General features: G+C 37.9%; 1 protein-coding gene across 2 annotated transcripts in view; it reads left to right on the forward strand.

Moving 5' to 3' along the window:
- camk2a (calcium/calmodulin-dependent protein kinase II alpha) overlaps window positions 1-21,973 on the forward strand; it is a 72,918-nt gene that overhangs the window by 45,731 nt on the left and 5,214 nt on the right. The window contains exons 7-18 of one of the 2 annotated variants that reach the window (XM_066716783.1): window positions 1,535-1,637; window positions 4,733-4,816; window positions 8,186-8,280; window positions 9,641-9,763; window positions 9,874-9,957; window positions 10,395-10,437; window positions 13,416-13,456; window positions 15,855-15,887; window positions 16,360-16,408; window positions 18,607-18,682; window positions 20,284-20,378; window positions 21,582-21,823. In XM_066716783.1, coding sequence (XP_066572880.1) covers window positions 1,535-1,637; window positions 4,733-4,816; window positions 8,186-8,280; window positions 9,641-9,763; window positions 9,874-9,957; window positions 10,395-10,437; window positions 13,416-13,456; window positions 15,855-15,887; window positions 16,360-16,408; window positions 18,607-18,682; window positions 20,284-20,378; window positions 21,582-21,814 — 1,059 coding nt within the window. In that variant the 3' untranslated portion in view covers window positions 21,815-21,823. The remainder of the gene's footprint in view (window positions 1-1,534; window positions 1,638-4,732; window positions 4,817-8,185; window positions 8,281-9,640; window positions 9,764-9,873; window positions 9,958-10,394; window positions 10,438-13,415; window positions 13,457-15,854; window positions 15,888-16,359; window positions 16,409-18,606; window positions 18,683-20,283; window positions 20,379-21,581; window positions 21,824-21,973) is intronic. The other variant, XM_066716784.1, reaches the window with a different exon arrangement.

The following is a 21,973-nucleotide window of genomic DNA, read 5'->3' on the forward strand; positions in this document are numbered from 1 at the left end:
AACCTCAGACTTTCCAGTTATTAATAAACACTACATCCCCTGGGTGCTCTAGGGAAACAGCTTGCTAGATCTTACTTTCTTAAGCCCTTTTCTTTTCTTTTTTTTTTACTCCAGATCCTACCACTAATGTTGGTGTTTCATGTATACTCTGCCACTAACAATCAGGGCCCAAATCATGCAACCTATGGAAATAAAAAGAAAAGAAAACAACATAAACAATCGGACACTATGAGTGCCTCAAATAGCTGTCTACTTGGATTAGAAGGTGGTAGCTGAACTATCTGAAGAAACCAAAGATATAGCCCTACAAGAGTGCTGGTTGAGGCATATATCAAAAAAGTTTGACATTTGGAAGCACCCAGTAAACAGTATTTTAGAAAACAAATAAAAAGAATGTGTTGTTGAAAATAACCCCATGTGTTTTTTTTAATACCATCAAGGGACCATGTTCTTATTTTTAAAGAGGGCATTAATTGCATCGTCTATTAGATTTGCCGATAACATAGAGGGGCACTTTGCGGATAATATGAGAAACACGACACTAAGGGGATTGATTTATACCTTTTCATTTGCCATGTTACAAAATAAAAATAGCATCGTGCCTATCTCAGGCATTCAGCCTGCTGTGAATTGCTTTAGTGTTCCAAGGTGGGGCACAATAGCAAAGGCTGAAGCCAGGAACTCTGCCAGAGATTACTGTGAATGGCTCCCCTGTTAGCAATATGTGCTATTTCTAGTGTGAACAGGCTTTCTACTCTGGAACTGCTATCCCTTAATTAAGATTACCATATTATGTGTGTGCAGTGTTTTTATCCATTGCGGGCATTTTGCTTGCAACCTATGATAGATTGGAAAGCATGCACTCAATGATGAAAGACTCACTTTGCTGGTAAATTACTGACTCAACCCTATAATTGATCTGTCCGGTGTCTGACAAGAGTCTCTCATGACATTGTGTACTTACTGATGGTATGAGTCCATGCAGGAAAACAGTCTCACTCTGTGTCAAAATTTAAAGCAGCTTTCACACACACACACACACACACACACACACACACACACACACACACACACACACACACACACGCACACACACACACACACACCTACACACACACGCCTACACACACATGCACACACGCACGCGCACACACTCACACAACCTGCTGGTTCATTTTCATGAACGCATACTGCAATAACACAGCGCTGTTCACACTTGCATCACTCCTTTTGCGATTCCTCAGAGTGTTACTAGCTTCACTCCCATACCAAAGCCTGAGCAGACACTCCCTGTCGCCTGCAAGCTACGTTTCTCATTCGTATTGTCCCATCATCTATGCTATTGCATGCAGGAAGGAAGCAATGGAGCGATGGGACCAAAGTGAGGGGGTGGGATGCATAAAGGCTGGTATTATTACTTGGAGTGGTTTCCACTTGTATTCACCTTAGGCTGCAATTGCTTAGTGGACTTTGATTGGAAACATGTAGGCCTACTGTATGATTCACTTCATATGTATCTGTCTTTTATTCGAAGCCTGAAAACCTGTTGCTGGCTTCCAAATCGAAGGGAGCAGCTGTGAAGCTGGCTGACTTCGGTCTGGCAATTGAGGTGGAAGGGGATCAACAAGCTTGGTTTGGTAAGAACAGGAAACATGAGGATTGCTGTAATCACAGGCCAGGCCTCATGGCACTGGATGATGAAAAAGACTGAAAGAATGATGAATCACAGTTTACACAGATTAGGGTAATTTCCCTGTGTCGGTGGAACACAGGGAGTCTCTATTAAATGCAAGCAGTAAAAAGGATTAACGTTCTGTGTTAATTAAATAATCTGAGCTGCTTTTGATTGCTTTCTGAGTGACTTTCTGGGTTTTGAGCCTTCATATTACTTACACGGGAGACTCAAAAACAATGTCTATGGCTGCTGTTCAATTTAAAAATGAACAATCTAAAAGTGCCTCTAAGTCAATATAAATAAAATACAAAATGTATAAAATAGTTTTTAATCCTGTTAATGTTTAATATTTTTGTCGGTGCTTATCCTGTGGTCTGGGTATTTATATTGAAGTATGCATCTCATTATGCAAATAATTTTCTGAAACAACTGTTATGCAAATTTTGTTGTCTTCAAAGTAGCATTTTAAAAATAAATTCAATTTGATATTATACACTCTCCTTAGAACATAAAAGCCTAAAATCAGAAAGACTCCGTTCTGTTAGACAGAATGACTACAAAAACCTACAAGGGATGGAGGTGGCTTCCCAATGATACACATGGTATATGAATTCCACTTTCAGAGAAAAAATGAAATGTCACCAGAGTGCTCCTCGGCAGAGCCTGCTGTGAGCTCACAATATGCACAGCAGCTGTACCCCTTTGTGTTTCTCAATCAAAGATCAAATGCACAGGCAGGCACGTTTTAATTGCCGCTTTTCACAGTGCAAGGTTACTCTAAACGTTGACTTTTGACGTTGTCGACCCTGCAACGCCCCTTAATAACGCCCCTTTCAAAAACACGTTGTGCTTCCTTTTTCTTTCTCCGCCGTTCAGTATCAGCTCAAGAGCAGACCTGCACGTTCACGCATGATCTGTTTGCACTTTGACATTTGCACTGTTGGTTTATTACTTTCAACTAAATTAGAAGCATTTGAAGCCACATCTTGAATATTATAAGTACTGTATTGTTTATCCTTCAGAAAGATTGCAGTTTTACCGCTATGCATATACAACGAAAACAAAAATAAATAAGTAAAAAATCCACCACCATTCAATTTGAATCTTTCCAGTTAGTATTTTTATAGTTAAACACATCTAGCCCTGATGGTTCTTGTGAGTTATTGTTGCTAACAGGACATGTTAAGTATTCATTAAATCTGACTACAGTGAATATCAAATTGTGTTCACTAACGCAGACTCTGCTCAATGACACCAATTTAGGTATTTTTTAAATGTTTTTTAATGGTTATGTTTTTAATACAGTTTGCCTGCATGTTAACATATGAAAACAACACATTTATATTAGATTTTGAGAAGGAAAAGGACAGAAGAAAAGACCCAGTGGTAGAATTTGGGTTTATAGACACAATATAATATTTCTATAATTTGTGTCCAGTTTTCTACCTTAGTTTTGGATTCATGGTTATGTTTCAAAGTTTTAGAAGGTTCTGCCAGTGAAGACGGTTTCCTCTTATTAATGTTTAATATGAGTACAGCACTGTATTCGTATGCATCCTAGAATACAATCCACGTGTTTGCATTCTAACTCATCTTATTCTCCCCATGTAAATGATTCATTTGCTTGGTCTTAGCATTTTGATTGGCATTGGCCAATAGAAGATGCTAAGAAGATGGTCTGTGTCTGTAAGCTTTTAATCAACAGCATTTTAATGGCCTGTGCGACAGTATGTTGGATTTCATACTCTATGGCTACTGACAAACCTATGGACTATGGAAAAGTTAGTTCTCATGGTAAAAAAACAAGCCAAACAGATGTGACCTAAAGGACACATACTGGAAATATCAATGAAAAAATAAATATTGGGAAATGCATGAGTAGAACAGTGGCCTCCTTTAAAGCTGTAATTAAAGCTGCTGAGTGCTACACAGGGAGTCTGACACAGTTTTGTCTTAACGCCTCAAATTAACTGCAAAAGAGAGGTGAGATGATGTATAAAACACTTTTGAGAATCTAATTAAGGTTGTTATGCACCTTTCTTGTGTTGTGAAAAAAAATGTGTATAAATATATCTCCCCACCATCCACCATCAGCCTATATCGATCCACTGCCGGATGAAGGCCTCCCCGAGATATATATATATATATATATATATATATAATGATGCAGTGTGCTTCACAATTTCCATTTTTGTATTACAATAATGTGGATATCCATCACATGATTTGTTGTTTGTTGCTTCTTCTAATTCGTCTCTAGTACTCCTTAGACATTAGTGTTCCATGTAATGTTTTGATGACCACATTGCTTAATGCTGTAATCTGTATTTCCCATAACACAGTTCACATTTTGAAGTAATTTGATTTGGCATCTTGATGATGCATAACATAAAATAAACGTGAGCAAGCAAATTAATACACATAACATGATTTGCTCAAAACTCATCAGTTATTATTTTTACCTATTAAAACTATATTTAGCTATTTATGAACAGGAAAATATAAAAAACTACATTCACTGGATTAGAAACCTGAAGTTAAATAAGTAATTTAAACTATCAAAACTTGTACAGGAACATTTCATGTAAAATATATGATATTTCAGCTCAAATCACAATATCACAATCTTCTTTTTCTTTTTGACGTTTACATTTGCATATATACAGAGATAATCTGTTCAAGATGAGATAAACATGGTTATGAAAAGTGAAATAATTTAGCGTTTCAGTACTGAGACTGTAAACAGTTAAACAGGACAACTGATGATGCTTTTGGTCTTAATTCTCACCAGTGAACTTAGCTGGAGAAATTAAACAGTGATGGTATCTCAAAGCACATGACCTTAATACTTCTTGGTGTGGGGAGATTGGCTCTATTCTGAATTAGCTTCCTAGGGACGGTACTCTCTTGAGACGCATCAATTAGAACAGAAAGGCTGTTTTTCTGCAGATTGATGAAATGATATCCCTGGCTTCCCACTATCCAGGGAGGTTTCTTGTTGCCCTGAAAAAGTGCCTGTTTCTAAAACCAATGCTATTTTTTTTCACATTGCCATAGGCTTCGCTGGCACTCCTGGATATCTTTCTCCAGAGGTCCTCAGGAAGGACCCCTATGGTAAAGCTGTGGATCTATGGGCCTGTGGTGAGTAGGTGGCTATCTATCTATCTATCTATCTATCTATCTATCTATCTATCTATCTATCTATCTATCTATCTATCATGCCAATCAATATGTTTATCACCTCCCATCCCCAGGTTAATGAATATCATATGTGTTTCGGCTTAATCCCAGGAACTGTCCCTTGTAATTTAAATCACTTAATCATGAAACATGTTCTGGATTACTTAAATAGGATAAAGTACATAACGTAAACAGGACAGCCTGTGAAATGTGCTTGCTGTATGTCATCCAACATGGATAATTTTCTCAAAGATTTTATCACAGAATTAGTAGATTAACGAACACTTCTTAGACAGAAAATACTAAATTAGAAGACAAGGGAAAGCTGAATGATGGGAATTAGCACCCTCTGTGCACAGAAGTATTCTGTACTTTCACAGCAGTTTTCCTAGAGGATCACAGGAGTGCTAAAACAGACAATATCATAATGAGAAACGTAGAGTAATAACATGGGCTATTTAACAGCAAGACAAGGACAATACTCAATTACTCTTTATGCTGCAATTAACTCCACATTGAGTCATAATTTACTACTTAATAATCAGGCTACATCAAAAACACGAGAATGCATAACAATATGACCCCCCCTCCCCAAACGCACACCCTTGATTATATTGTATGTTGGGTTAGTTAATGATAATTAGTCTTATTAAGACATTAATTAATCCCTTCTGGTACTTAGATGTATTGTTCTGTATATGGGGAGTAGATACTGCACTGCAGTCTTTCTGTGTTAACCCACTAGATCAACTCAAAATCAATTCTATATTCACGGTTTGAAAATTACCTAAACAAATAATTACTTTGTTTACCAGCCATTAGTACAATTTTGCTGGAGTTGAATATCAGACAAAATCACAATAAGGCTGACTGATTTAAATGAGGGAAAAAAACACACAGAGAGGTGTTTTTTTGAGTAATGAAATGCCGAATTTTATATTGTGTGTCGAAATAAAATGAGGCTTCTGCGTTGCAACTAGGAATTTTCCAGTAACAGCATCTTAGGCTTCAACCGTGTGTAGGTGGCTGAGGGGGTGTGTGCGTGTGGGCGGTGGAATCATGGTTAACAGTTCCTTGACATGCAACTCATTTTCATGTGCAACACATCGCACATCCAACAGCATTTTGGTCTCCATGCAAATCCCGTCAGGTCCTGTTTGAGACAAAGCACATCTGCATTTATTTTCCTTTGATCTCTCACCTTCAGCAAGGATGAAAGCTGGAGACTACTTCCATCTAAAAACCTAACATTTGCTTTAGAAAATCAATAGCTTTTAAGAATCTGAAAAATAAAATCTACATTGCAGTGGGTGACAGACTTTTGGCATGTGTTTTGCATAATCAGATTTTTCTCAGTGACAGATTCAGACCACTAATTGTAACTACTTAATGATGAATGGAGATTTGTTTTGGTATAATTACAGCTTAAGATGTGAAATTACTTAATACATACATAACAACTGCTTCACACGGATCCCATCTGATAGTGAATCTTATGATGAAAGAATACAGAGGACAGTGATAGCATGCACCCACTCACACACACATTAATAGGTTGTTGAAGGGTATCTCTTATTGTATAAGAGATCATTTTAACTTATTATAAATCACACATGTAAGGATTAGACACACAGATATCTTTACAGTGAAAAAGCTCAGTGAACAGTCTTTTTCATTACATTTAACAATCAAGCTTTGTTTTGATACATGCTCAATACTAGGAATAAGGGAAACTTACATCACAATACAAATATACAGCCCTTAATCATTTTCAATTCCAAAAGGAGGGAGAGAATTTGAGACCAGCTATTTGGATAGGGTTGCAGAAAGTGCACAGTATGGTCCCAGGGTTAGTCCCTTGGAATAGTAATAAAGGAGCTATTCTCATGTCACGCATGACAGCTTACTTGAAAGAAAAAACACAGGTGCTAGCTTATGCATTGCTAGGTCTTGCAAAGGGTAAACAGTGCACAAGGAATAGTTTTGCATAATGGAGATCACATGCACTCCCAAACTAAATATCACACTATAAAAAATACACACAAATATGTGTAACATATATTATGACATGACCCAAAGATGCTATGCATAGGACATCCTTTGCTTTGGCATTCTCTTCTGAATGTGACACTCTTATAAACATGAGTGTGGAATTGTCCATATACCTTAATACTTATTAATGTATTTGCGCCCATTTCAATATCAGTAACACATGGCTAACATGCTCTGTAATTAAACAAACTCATGTATGTATTCCATTCTCTTATCTTAGTTTTAGATGTAATACATTTGTGTAGAGTTTCATCTGTTTCAATAGATTTCAATATGATTTATAGTTAAATATAGAAAATGTTGCTCTATCTAGGGCTGTACCGAAGCGTCAATCTTTACCTTCGAATGTTCGGAACAAACAAACGAAGCTTCGTTGGTGCTAATTTGCATAATTTACAAATTACGCCTCAACTTGTTTTTTTTTTTACAGGTAATCCTAGCCTATTGATTTTACTACTGTGAAACATGTAACCCTTCAAGTAAAAGCACCTTAATTATAATAAACAGTAGCATATGCATGGTAAAGTATGCATGTTATCTGTTATCTGTAGTTAGTATTTTATATAATACAGAAAATGTTTCGGAAATAGCGATTCGTGTAATTCCTTGATGAATATACCCAGGTGTTCAGTAACATTAAAAAACAAACAAAACCAAAATAAACCACAACTGTACTGAAAGTAGTAAATATAGCCTACTGATTTACTGTTGCACAGCTTACATTCAGCTTTTCTGGGGGGTCTTCTGTGCATTTAGCAACAGAATCCCAAACAGCAGATGGTTTTCGAGACATTTGTTTCCATTTATTGCACAACACTTTGCTGTAAAGATGGCGGATAAAGAAACAATAACAAGGATTGGTCCACATGCATGCAGGCAGGTGGGGATAATGGCTCTTTTTCAGAAGAAAATATAAATACATTAAATTATCAGTGTAAGCGTAGGCCTATAGTAAAAAATACATAAATACATAAATAAATAAAAACAGTTTAAATTGAATGTGGTCCAATGCCTGCTGACACGACAATAGCAATAAATTAAGGGCTTTTTATGACGGTTGTGAAGGTCGTTATATCCAACAACTTTTATTTAAGTTATGGGCATAACACAAATCAGATGTTTTAATTCAGATAGGAGATGAATCGATGTGTTCTATCAAGAGAAAAACAGAACATGAAAGAAAATCAGATATAATCAGATGTATCCGATATAATGGCTAGTCCTTTTCTTATTCTGAATTATATTTGCACTGACAGATCCCTCCCCTTTTCGTTGCAGGTGTTATTTTATACATTCTGTTGGTGGGCTACCCTCCATTTTGGGATGAGGATCAACACAGACTCTATCAGCAGATCAAAGCAGGGGCCTATGACGTAAGCTATAATGGCCTGTTTAAGTGCGTCTTTTGCCATTCAGGACATATCATCTCTGTTATAGAAGCAAAACAATACTGCCATGCTGAGGAGATTGGAAGTAAACAAACACAATGATACAACCCCTGACACAGACACACAAAAAATGTGGATATTAAAAACTGAGCACAACACAGTGGGAAATAAGCAAGCATTAGAGATAAAAGTGGAAGTAATTTTGTAACAGTGTAAATGCATCAGTAAGATGCCATTCGTTTAGGTTGTGTGTATACTCAATGTGTACCTAAATGTTTACTTCATCTTCATCACAGACACGTCTTAGTTTACTTTCTTGGTCAACATTTTTATGCACATTTTGGATGAAGGAATTCAGTTAAACACATGAAATAACCTAATTTCTGCACAACATCTGGTGTATTGAATTACTTGGGTAAATTACAAAGGGTGTTTCACAAACGATAGGAGAGGTGCCTAATAATAAGAAAGATATGAGATTTTCAGAAGCGTCTTTGCAATCAAACATTTGATGACAAGTTACAAAGAAAAGCGGCACATTTTCACATTTCCAGTGAGCTATTTCATCTTGATATCCAGGGATTAACACTTTCCCTTGATAGATGCGATAGAAAACACATTTGAAATGTGATTAGCTAGTTATAGTCTTAACGCAGATCTACAGAAACTACACATATCGTCTGGGCTTCACTTCACAGAATAAAAGAAAGAGCCTAAGGAGGGATCTCTTGAAAAGCATCTCATTTGACTACATCTTACAAATCTTTAATCGACCGACAAGATATGTGCCTTTCAAAGGAGGACATTAAATAAGAAATAACATCTTCAATGTGAGATAAAATCAAAGTAGTACAATCTGTATTATATTTAAATACAATTTGGTACACTGAAAATACCATTATCACAGAGCTTTGAGTAATGCAAACCAATTAGTTCCTTCAATTAAACCAAATGCATCAGTGCAGAGAATTGTCGCTAGATCTGAACCACAAGCAAGCATTGGAAGACATCAAAAAACTGCTTAGATGAAAACTACATGTGCATTCTATAGACTCGCTGATTCTGTGTTTCATTAAAAAAACATTATAGAAAAGTTGCACCCTTAAGTTTCAGATTAGTCCAATTTAGTTGTTGTTCATGGTCACACATATGGGTCTATATATCTGTAAAAATGTAAACACAATAACATCATCCTTTAATTTGATTGCAGACAAGCTTACATCTTAAATGCACTGGAAAATGAACCATTTGCACCAAGTAGAATTTTGAATTCCAGCTGACTTGAAATGTCTCTGTGTCTCAGTGTATGAACACACAGCATCTCATTTTCTCGGTCTCTCTGTAGTTTCCCTCTCCAGAATGGGACACTGTAACCCCCGAAGCGAAAGACCTTATTAACAAGATGTTGACCATTAACCCTGCGAAGCGCATCACCGCCGCGGAGGCGCTCAAGCACCCGTGGATATCGGTACGCAGGGGGGCTGATTCTGAAGTGTTCTCCTGCAGTGTTCGTGCAGCTCATTCTCTCAGGGAGGGATCTGAACATTTCTCACTTGCTGGTTCCTTTTATCTCAACAGCACCGGTCCACAGTGGCCTCCTGCATGCACAGACAGGAGACGGTGGAATGCCTGAAGAAGTTCAATGCCAGAAGGAAGCTGAAGGTACGAGATGTATAAGCTCTGCCAGTGCAAGCAAGGCCTAGTCATCTCAATGGGGAAATAACAAGAGTCATCTTTAGTCATGGTTCCTCCTGCCTGTGCCTTTTTGTCTACTTTCATTATTTCAAGCCTTCAATTCAACCTAAAGGAAAGCTTTAAGTCAAGAATACAACTTGAACTTTGTGACAATGGTGTTCATTGACAAACTTATTTTTTTTCACTACCTTGACAATAATGCATGAGTGTTACATTGGTCACCCACATAACTATATATTTTATAATAAATACAGACACTTTTATCAAAAGAGCACTAGGGCTTTCAATTATATGCATTTCAACCACTCCCAGGCAAATGCTACATTCATTCCAATGTGAATGTTTTCATTTTGCACTGACAACATGCAGCTTGTTTGGTATCATCATTCCTTCTTCTGTTCCAGGGCGCTATTCTTACGACAATGTTGGCAACACGGAACTTTTCGGGTAAGTTCTGAAGACACTTACAAGTGGCTTTTCTGTTGTGAGAGTGACGAGAAACACTAATTTCCAAGTAAAGTCATTGACTGTGGGGAAGCAGGGTGCAGTTTACTTCTGTGTGCAAACACTCACAAAGCTGTGGCCACAGCTCACCAGGTTCAGAAGAGCCAGCTTTATGTTTTTGGAACAGACCGAGGTGACAGCTTGCAAAGGTTTTGTGCTCTGCATTGCGACACCATTTTTGCCAGCTTGCAATCTACTGTGAAATCCAAAACTTTCCTTGGATTCACACGGTACAATATTAGTGATTTTTAAGTATGTCAAAAATCTTATCCCTGCACTGTGAATCCAAAGCTGGATGTATATAATCTGTTTTAACAAACTAATAATCTTTAGAGAGATAATTGCACATATTTAATATATTATAATGTCTAGTGCCTGAAATAAATTGAAAAAAGTTGCTGGAAAATTGACACATTTGCCATCTGTTCAAAACAGATATTCATCACAATTAAAATTGTTTCTCGACAAAGGTACATGCTGACTTGCCTGTCACTGCAACCCACTTATACTGGTAAAACCATCTGCTGTGTTTCTAGTCTCTGAATAATTTCAGCACGATGGTATGATGCCATGGCATTTGTTATTGGTGAATGTTATAACTTATGCCACTTTAAGAATTTAACATATTATTAGTCACTGTGATATATAAATAGTCTTCAGAAAGGATCGTATCCACTTGTGGTTTATTTTCTTATTATAATGTAAACTCCACTGCTTCCTCCTCTAAAACCCCATGTTTTTGTCTCCTGCGGTCTTGCTTTAAAATTCCTTGCAAAATGTCTTGCAATAACAATTTGCAACTAACCACAATCTTATTGTATGTATTTCTTAGAATATATTTCAATGCTGCACTAAAAATGTTGCATTTTGTACCTTAAACTTTGTTAAGGGAAGCGAAACACATTCATATTCATTAAGCAACAGACAGACTCGAGAATTTGGGCAACTGCACAATCCCCTTTGCTTCAAATGCTTCACTTTACCATGCAAATGAATAACCCGAGAAAGAGTTGATTATACTGTCATTGTCAGCTGAAATGCAATCGGTCTGTAAAATGACCATAGCAGGATTGAGGGAGAACTCCTATGTATCCTGCTGAGAGTCAAGATGGCTTTCTTGAGGAACAGCGAACATAATATGCATGTTAATCTAATGGACGTGGGAGTCCCAGGGTAGCACCGACAAAACTGTGAAATGCATTGCTTGTCACTAAAGAACATCACCAAGTCAGAAACGAAAGCGGGTTTACCACATCAAATTCCCTTGATGGTAGACTTGATCATAGAAATGGACTGTCATTAGACTTCTGTCAGCAACAGAGAGACATGCTTTGTGAATTGCAGCTGAAATACAGTAAGTAAACCTACATTAAGCACAATTAAAGCAATGTCTATGTACAGATAATGAATCAATAACAGTAAAAGAATCTACCAAATCTTTACAAGTCTGTACTGCTTGGTAGATGGAAGAATGTTGCATAATAATATGTGGAAGAGAGTGAAGCTGGATTTATACTGCAGTGTTTGAGTTTGGTGACACCTTGCAGTACAGTACATCAGTGTACAATGGAGGCTAAAGAATTGTCTGAAACTGTCAAAGAATAATTTTGTGCTTTGCTGCGCAGACTGTGAGCGAGTAAATTGCCAATGCTTTCTGCGAAGCACCCTGACCCTGTGTGGTGTCACTTTCAAACGCTTTCCTCTGCCTGACATCTCCGCAGTGCACCAGTAATTTCTACATTTAGATGAACAGAGCTGCCACCCCCCTGAAGCTTGTTATACGATATTTCAGTGTGAACATTTTCAAGTCCCTGTTAAAACACTCCAAAAGTTAGAACACAAGCACGGGGCTTCGTCTAACAGCGAGAGGCTTTCGATGCATTAAGAATAGATGTCGTTGTGTTCATTACGGGATGCTTATGTAAATTAGAACAGTGCCCATGGCAAGAGAAGAATCTGGGTAAACAATTTTAACATAAGTTAGTACTGCCCCAAACCCCATTTTAATCCATGTGAACTAAGAAAAGTACATAAAGAGATTTACAACCAGCTTACTGTTGCTCTATTTTTACAACCTTAAACAGTCTAATGGTGGAAATCTGTTGCCCTTTCTCATTGTTAACTCCTTGAATTACACCGTGGCTGCGTGCCAGGGGATGCCCAAACCACCCAGCCTGGTCCATTCCAACCATGGCCCCAGGGAACCTAGGGTCGCCTGGCAAACAGGCTGTCAATAGGCCTGCATCTGCTGCAAGAATGAGCACCCACATGACCCAGTGCAGTCTGATCTAAAATTAGCAAACTGTTGATTCAAATAAGAAGAAAATACCCTGGCTCAGCTCTTTGAAGCACGATATAAAACAAACAATCCGGGAGGAGAGAGAGTATTTCACAGGATATGGCTGTTAGATCAAGTGGACGTACTAAACGGCAATTTAATAATTAAAGCGGTTTTGCTGGGATGTGCCTGTTGATCTGTTTCTGGAGTGGACACATATTAGAGAGGCTACTTTTAAAGCCCACACTTAATTGGCATTGCCTCTCTTTTAACTCATAAAGACTGAAACAGGTTTACTGTTAACGTTTTTTTTTCCTTTTTTGGGTGGATAGTTTTTTTGTCAGTTGCTTGATCATTATTGACTTGACTTTGGAATTCTGAGGAAAGGAGATCTTGGGACTTTGTGAGATTTGCCACTGTGACCAGTTTTTTGAGGAACTTTATAAAACATTCCCAGAAGTATTGCATCAGTGGAGAAATGTTCCCAGCTTGTTAGTGTCTTTGGAAACCTGTGGATTAAAAAAAGAAAAATCTGCCACATTAATGCTCAGTTTTTTCAGCTTCCTAACGATGCCGTTTGCCTTCCTGTTCTGGGCATTTGTGCCTTTTTTGGTCTCATTGTTTTTCCTTATTTCCTATTCAGGAGCTAAGAGTGTGGCTAACAAGAAGACCGATGGTGTGAAGGTAGGGGGACACAGAGTCTTTTGCTACGGGACAATTCTGGTTGTGAAAATCGGGAGGGGAAGTGATCATTCACTGTGAAAGTAGCCAGGCAGACTCAGGAGCTCTGAATGCAGTGAACTGTGTTAAGGTTTAAATTGATTAACTTTTGGAGACATCAAATATTTATACTCCACAAAAGTGTTCACAAATTAAATTCAGCCTTTAAAATGCTGTGGAGGTTATATGAAAGGACAGTTCTGCATTTTACTTTATCCTTTCAGCTAGCAAACAGTGACATGTGATCACTTTTCTAGTGTGATTGATGATGAAAAAGATAAGTATGTCATATAATTTGTAGTTATTCATAACTACAGATGAAAAATACATGATTTGCTGTATAGAGCATGACTGCTTAGACTTAGACTTTCATTTGGAGGAATGTTAGAAATTTGATTACATCCTCCAATAAACTGCACAACCTACACTATGATTATTATTGTTATTATAAACAGTATTATAAAGTCACCCTGGATAAGAGCATCTGCGAATAAATAAATAATAATATTATTATTATGATTATTATTATTTTCCTGATGTCATTATCAAAGGCAACTCACATTCAGCAATAAAATTACATAATGATCTGACAGAGAACAATGAAAAGTTACATAGTGCTGCAGTTACATATTATAATTTTGATGAACAAAAATGTTTAAGACAGCATAATGTTGTAAGTTAAACAGTGAACACCAATCCAATGTTTTACAATAGCATATGATCTGATCTTCACTGTTAGCTCTCAGATAGTGGACTTGTTGATTAAAATGCAGAATAGTTTGATTTCTCACCTCAGGTTTTTGGAGTTCCTTTGCAGTACTTTATCTGTCACTCCTGAGTGCTTGGCAAATTCTTGACACAGTGAATATCATTTCAGCAACATTATTTCTTTCTACAGGGTGTTTGGTTAGTATCATAATACTATATGTCAGTAAGCATGGCCTTCATTTTCTGCTCCGAATAGCTGGCCCAGCGTGCTGGTAGAAGAGCAGTATTAAGTTCACCTAGTGAAACCTATATAACACCACGGGGAAGAGTGCTGATCACATGTCTCAGACGTGTGCTGTGGCATGTACTGCCTGAATACCAGCAGATCAGCAGCTCAAGAACAAACATATAGACATAAATCATGTTTAATGTAATATGTAATACAAAGGGTGTTCAATAAGTACTACTAGTATTAAATACTAGAGTTAATATGCATATATTAAAATGAAAGTGCTGTATATTTTAAGTTCTGTTGGTGAATTCACCTGACAATCACAATTCAAAACTTCTAGGAACTTCTGAGAAAGCAATGGGAGACAATTTCTGCAGACCAGGACCCATTCGTTTTCTGGATTGGCTCCACAAACCTTCAAGGAGTACATTAATGTTTGTAGGGCTCAATGCTGACAAATAAGCATAACGATGATAGAACCTGAAGAGTCAATGATTTTCTCTTCTAGTGGAGTTTGTCCTTTATTGAGCACCCTTTGTGCGTAGGTACACTGGCAGGCAAAATGATTGTGTCACCTGAAAATCTTACTATAATCCTACTTAGAAAGGAAAAACATACACATATAATAGTTTTTTTACCAAATGGGCATTGGATGGCATTGCTATTAAATTAATTGAATTAACCAATGTCTAAATGTTATATAGTTGGGATTAGTATGCTAAATGACAAACAAAAGCCTAACAAAGCAATGACATTACTATCTTCACTGGCATACAGTACCCTCAGGAAGGGAACTCTTGAGTGAATGGTTGCTTTTCTTTATGGCCAAACAATCTAAATTGGACAAAAGCAGAAAGGTTGTTAAAATGGAAGCCATTTCAGTGAACCCCAGTGAAATGGTACAATATATTTTGGTGGGGCAGGTTTAGAGTAAAATGTCAACAAAATGTAACCTTTGTTGCATTTTCAATGTGTGAAAGTCCTCTTCATCCAAATCAATATACATCTATTGATTACACTTCCTTTCTGAGTCTCATTTCCACAAGATTTCCAGGTGACCCCATCCTTGTTGTGCTGTTATTGTATGTCTATGCCTTATTCGGGTATCCCTGCTAATGTTGACGTAGCCCAGGAAATGATGTCAAACCTCAGCCCACTCAGGGATTACCGAGGCCTGTGCGGACAGACGGCTCCCTTGACAGCGGCGCATTCCTGTATCAAAGGGATTCCTGTCCAGGCTGGGTGGTGTTTTTTGTGCTGTGTCGAGAGCAGCACACAGCTCCGGCACAGGGACAGCGCAGGACAGCACGGCGCGCACAGCACACAATGGAGCGTCGGGGCTCCGCTGTCTCTCATGTCCTCGTCTCCGCTTCCATTACATTCTGTCTGTTTCTGTCTAACTTATTCTCATTTCTCTTCCAGAAAAGGAAGTCCAGTTCCAGTGTCCAGCTCATGGTGAGTGTGCTATTCCCTCTCAACAGCGTGTGGCAGCTGTACACCCACTGAGGAGGCTATTGTACGGATTCCTCTCATCTCAAATCAAAAAAGGGAAAGTTATTGCCAACCAAAATAAAAGCAATCAAACCAATCATTCAAATGGAGCTGGACTTTCTTTTTTATGACATTTCATTTTGAATGTTGCCAGAAACCATTGCTTAATATACACTTGGGCGCTTGAAATATCTTTCCAGACAGGTTTTATCTCCCCTCCCATCCCTCGACCAAAAAGAATAAAAAGAAGTTCTCTTTTTTTTTCTTTTTTAAGGTGCAGCTTCCCCTTAAGGAAGAAGGGGAAACAAAGGCGGTGCGTGTTTCAGTTTAAGCCACGTATATGGGTATTCTGCTCTCACACACTGAGTGGGGTGAATAGCATATACTGCTAGCGAGGCCGAGTCACATCCTAACCTTGTTCATATATTCTTTCCAGGAATCATCTGAAAGCACTAACACTACCATTGAGGACGAGGATACCAGAGGTAAGGACACCACTGACGGCCACTCTCTCGGTGTTTGAACCCCTTCACTCTGAGAATAGTCCCAGAATAGTCCCATACCGCTGACATATAAAGTAAGGGAAGCTTCCTAGCTAGAGAAAATCGATCACAGTTGACAAGAAAAGCCATAATCATAAAGACGTAACATAGAGTAGAGCTGACATTATTAACAACAACAAGAAGACAACAAAGAAAATCAGACAAAGAAGACATTTAACCTGAAGTACCATAATTTTAAAAATTGTTTCTGGGAAAGAAACCCAAACCACAGAATGCAATGTAGCATAAATTGTGGCATCACAACAAATTCAGCTATTGCATATGCTGAGTGAAAGTGATTTAATTTGAAGTATATTATTAAGCACTCATATTCACAGTAGGTATTCTTTTTCTCTCTCTGCAAATAGTTCATTGTTGGCAAACTATGACGAGCACTTAAAATTCTTTTAAGCTTCCAGTGCACTTGAAAGTACTACACAAATGAATGGGAGACGTGCAGTTAGATAACGGATGGGGGGGGGTGCTATTTGGAATGAGATTCAGTTAAACAACTGGTTCCATCACAAAGCACTGGGAATCATCAAATAAATCACAAGTAATTCAAGTAAATTGGACTGAGAATCCAAATCACAATAATAATAATTATAATAATAATAATATTTTGAAAATTTGAAACATCAAGAGCCATTAGAATACTATTACAACTAATACATACCCCTAAAATAGATCCTTTAAAAACTACAATGTAATTTGCAACTCTGTGGCATGCAATTTCACAGGGAATAATAGGGTGTATATTCAGTTTAATGGTGAAGCTGTTTAATGCTTCACCATTACAACGGCAAGGTGTGATACTATTCAACTCTGCCTGATTTACACAACTGTGTGTGAGATGCTTTACTATACTATCGTGCAAAAGAGGAAAGATAATGTGAATAAAAATCTCACTCTTCTTCTCCCCGTTTTTGTTTTCATTCTAACCAATTTAAATCTATTCTATTATGTAAAAGTAAAAGGGATGCAGGGAGGTGACTGGCCTCCTGTTTTACACCCTAGACCGACCCTCATTTGTTTGAAATCATCTGCAAATCATCTGATCCCACAGGGAATAACTTATCACAGCAGAAAAATAACCTCCGGAGCTTGTATACACATACATACGGGTTACAGCGGTGTCATCCACATGCTATAGCAGTAAATGACAAGACAATAGATGATGCCTTTACTTCTTTGATAAGCAAACATTCACATTTCTGTTCCCAGCCCTGAACCGGTTTTACTGTGCGTCTGTGACAACCGCGATAGTTACGTGCTTTATATGAAATATCCCTCAGGGTAATGTGTTACAAAGTTGAAAGCATCTAAACTGATTTGACAGATTCAGCCTCTGCCTTTTAACTTTCTAGATGTTGAAAGTAGAACTGTCCTGAAACTGTACTAGATACTATCCGAGAGCTGCTGGCACGACTGTTCAATGACGGAGAAAAAACAGTGCAGCAGACATGCTCTGAAGCTGTGAACCTTACAAGGCCTTTCTCTCCACCATATGTGCTCTCCAGCCTTGCTTTCGCCACTTGGTTTCTAAGAAAGCAGAAGGAATCCCAGCACGCTGTATGTAGAGACCTCAATTTAAGGCATATGATTCCTGTTGTGGAGAAATGTGAGTGACAATCACGTACACTACAATCAAGGGACTTGCTTTTATTTAATTGCTTTCTAAAACACAGGTTCTGGCTGCTACAGAATAACATGACGGGAGAATCGGTTGCAATGAATTGAGTTACTTTTTAGAAATAGATTGTTTTCACCTGTAATTTATTTTTTGTAATACTGACTGCATTGCATTTCCTTCATAAATGAAAACTGCTACATATATCTTAGACACACACAAATAAAAAATACAAATAATAATGTATAGTCTCTTGTGAACACAGTAGGGTACAGATAATTTATTAATTCTTAAAAGAATAACAAAACAAGTGTGTAGTAGACCGCAACCCACATAGAGAATGCAGGCACAATCAAATGTATTTTCTGTAATGGTTTCATTTATTCTCACATTTGCTGAAATTCTATCTGATCATTTGGAAGAACTATAAAAAAACATTATAGGCCAAAAAACATTTATCTATTTAATATACCTATATATTACACAAATATATATATATTCTTTCTAACAGTGAGGAAGCAGGAGATAATAAAGGTGACAGAGCAACTGATTGAAGCGATCAGCAATGGAGATTTTGAGAGCTACACGTAAGTAACCATGTGTTTTTTTTAGCTATCAAACCTCATGTCAGCTCTTATAATACATAATGGCGAGTAATATTTGATGGACATCCTTCTCATATTTAAAGCACTATGCTATCCATTTCAACTTTGCCTTGGTCCAGACATGGCTTGTATGTTTCTATGAGCTAGTTTGAAGTTGTGCAGATGTTATTTACATTGGCACCGAACTGGCACTGCAACACAGTTTTCTGTCTTCTCGAAGTTGACACACGTAAACAGATTTTTATTATTTTTATTATTTTTTCACACTGTCGACTTTCTCGTTTGGGATCAATTTAGAGCTCAACGTTATGAAAGGTGGTTAGCATTGACATTTCGAGGACCTGTCAGAGTCTATATGCCTTCATTACTTTGAGTTCTAGCCAGTCAAAAAAACATATTTTTCAAAAAGCAAAGCCGAGATCCACCAATAGGAAACAAGGTGCAGCATAAATACGTATTATTTGCTTTGTGGGGGAAAACAATTGAGTTTCCATGTGCTGTATTTAGAAACATTGGATTAACATGCTAAATAACATCCATTTAATTTAATATCTATAAACTTCTGTGTATGAAGAACAAAATAAAATATTGCCCTTAGTCCCAGTGTTCAGCGGAAATAATATTGGAGTAGGAAGTATATGTCTGTACCTGCTGGCGCCATGGATGGCTTTATCCAATACATCTCGCTCTTATTTATAGTCTTGTTAACAGAGTAATGGGATGCATTGGTAACTTTATATTGCTTGGCTCTACTACACCCTCTCTGGACCTGGCTAGTCTATTTATGATTTTATACAACTTGCTCAAAACTGTGAAGAGCAGAGTGATTTGAAGTGATGCACAAGGATTATCAAAGCATTTCCCAGGATTTATGATCTGCTCTTAATCCTTTACTACTTTAAAGGAGGTCACAATATACATGTTTAATCAGATTAGTTTTAAGGATTCAGTGATTTGCAATCAAAGGAAGTACGGTATGTGGATGGCGTTTCACTAGCAGCTACATAGATTCCATGTGGGTTAGTACTATCAGTCACATGTCTCATGTCTAATTATCAATGATCAATGTCAGTTTTCACAATGCAATCAAGAGCAATCTACAAAGCTGATGAAGTGCGTTTTATTATTTTATAAATATATATTTGGTGAAGTGTTTGAAGATAAACTCTCCAGGCTTGGAATACATGTAAATGCGAACTAAATCTGATAGCGTATGCTTAGTGAGCCCTACTGCTTCACAGCCACATCTAAACTGATTTAGAAGGGCAGACATACACCTGTCCTCTGAAGATGTAGCACTTCACTGCACTGAGCTGTCTCTCACCAGCTGCAATTGACACACTCTTCTGATGGCTTATAATCAGCAGTGTGTGGAAAGAATCTGTATCCGTATCTTTTATGCCAAGTGTTTACACTGCGCCAAGCGGTAATCCGTTGTCGTTACGATGCCATTTTCCATGACAATAAAGGCAGCGTAGCTTCAGTGTCAAATTTTAAATGTCAGAACTTGGACAGTAACTATGATGTTTTGTACTCCCCGAGGTTATTCTGAGGACACGAGCACAACTCTCTTTTCTCTGCAGGAAGATGTGCGATCCCAGTGTAACCGCCTTTGAGCCTGAAGCCCTGGGCAACTTGGTGGAGGGACTGGACTTCCATCGATTTTATTTTGAAAACCGTAAGCCACTAAGCTTCATTATTTCATCCTCAAGAGTGCTATTACTGTGGGTTGGTGAGCGCCAATGGGGGCAAGAGAAAGAGACAGACACAAGAATATTGCAGCTTTCACAATTCCCCTTTGCATTAGTACCATCTCAATTTAAAGGATGCTTCACTCATTAATGCATTAGTGAAATTCTGGCTTTCATATCAGACCCACATTTAATATTCTGAAAAGTTCAGAGATGCACTGGTAAACAGCAGTGGAAACGCTTTGTGATGTACATACCCTGTTGGATGCTGCTCATTGTTCAACACTATTAGCTTCATACATGTCAAAATGCAATGAATTTGACTTCAGGGGAGCATTTAAAGAGACACTGATGCCACGAAGGGCAGTTTGTGGTCTTTGTTGGCTGTAATTGTCTTTCACAAATGCAGCACTTCCAGCTCGCTGTTACAACAGAAAACTGGAGCTGATTTGTGAACTTTATGAAGAGCCTTGAATCTCCTCACCGGGATTTTCATTGATTGATATTAGATTGTGTTCTTCGCAGAAAGGAATAGGCACTAGTGGGCTATTAAGCACAATTAGAGTGAAAGCGAAAGAGACTGTCATTCATTAAGGAGCCACTCCATTCACTTCACAATTATTAATTAAATGCGATTATTCACCACATAAGCTTTGCAAATAATTCTAACAGGAACCCCTAATTGTTTGCAATGTACAATTCATGCAATTGCAATGCTTTTCACATGAGTCTGAAGGACCCTTAATGCCTGACACTAAAGGAATGTCTTTAGGAGAAATGTATTATTTGAAACCTGCTCAAAACGCTTATGGACACATGCATATACTACCATGTATAAATATTTATATTTCTCCCAATATAATTATATCAGTTAAATATTCATGGTTTATTAGTTATGAGAAAATGATGAAAGGTGTGATTGATAGATAGATGTTTTGGACAGGTAGCTTTGTTAGTTACTTATTCTAACTATTCGCTTTGAAAGCAATATTAACATGGCTGAAACCAAACTAAGCACAAGCAAAACAGCTTTGTGGTTTTCTAAGCCATAGTTTACAGTGACACCCTGTGGATGGCTTTAATATTTACTTAAAGACACATTTTAAAAGTTGCCCCGCTTGCTTGTGGGTTTGACTGGTGTTCTGGTGTGAGAAATGTCAGGCCAATGTGTCTCTCTGTCTGGTTTCCAGTGTGGTCCAAAAACAGTAAGCCAGTTCACACCACCATCCTGAATCCTCATATCCACCTGATCGGCGAGGAGGCAGCCTGCATTGCCTATATCCGTATCACTCAGTACATAGACAACAATGGCATGCCCCGCACTGCGCAGTCTGAGGAGACCCGCATCTGGCACCGCCGGGATGGCAAGTGGCAGATCGTGCACTTCCACCGCTCCGGCGCGCCATCAGCGATCGCTAAGTAAGTGGACGAGGTGAGGAAAGATTTTATTTTTCACTGATCCTTCTTATATTTCACGAGCCTCCATCTGTGCCTGAGAAGTACAGTCCAAAAGTCCAAAACAGTCCATTAAACATGCTTACGAACACCCACTGATGTTGAACCATCACCACAGGGCCTTAAA

The sequence above is a fragment of the Amia ocellicauda genome, chromosome 11, assembly GCF_036373705.1.
Source record: "Amia ocellicauda isolate fAmiCal2 chromosome 11, fAmiCal2.hap1, whole genome shotgun sequence".
Classification (NCBI taxonomy): Eukaryota; Metazoa; Chordata; class Actinopteri; order Amiiformes; family Amiidae; genus Amia; species Amia ocellicauda.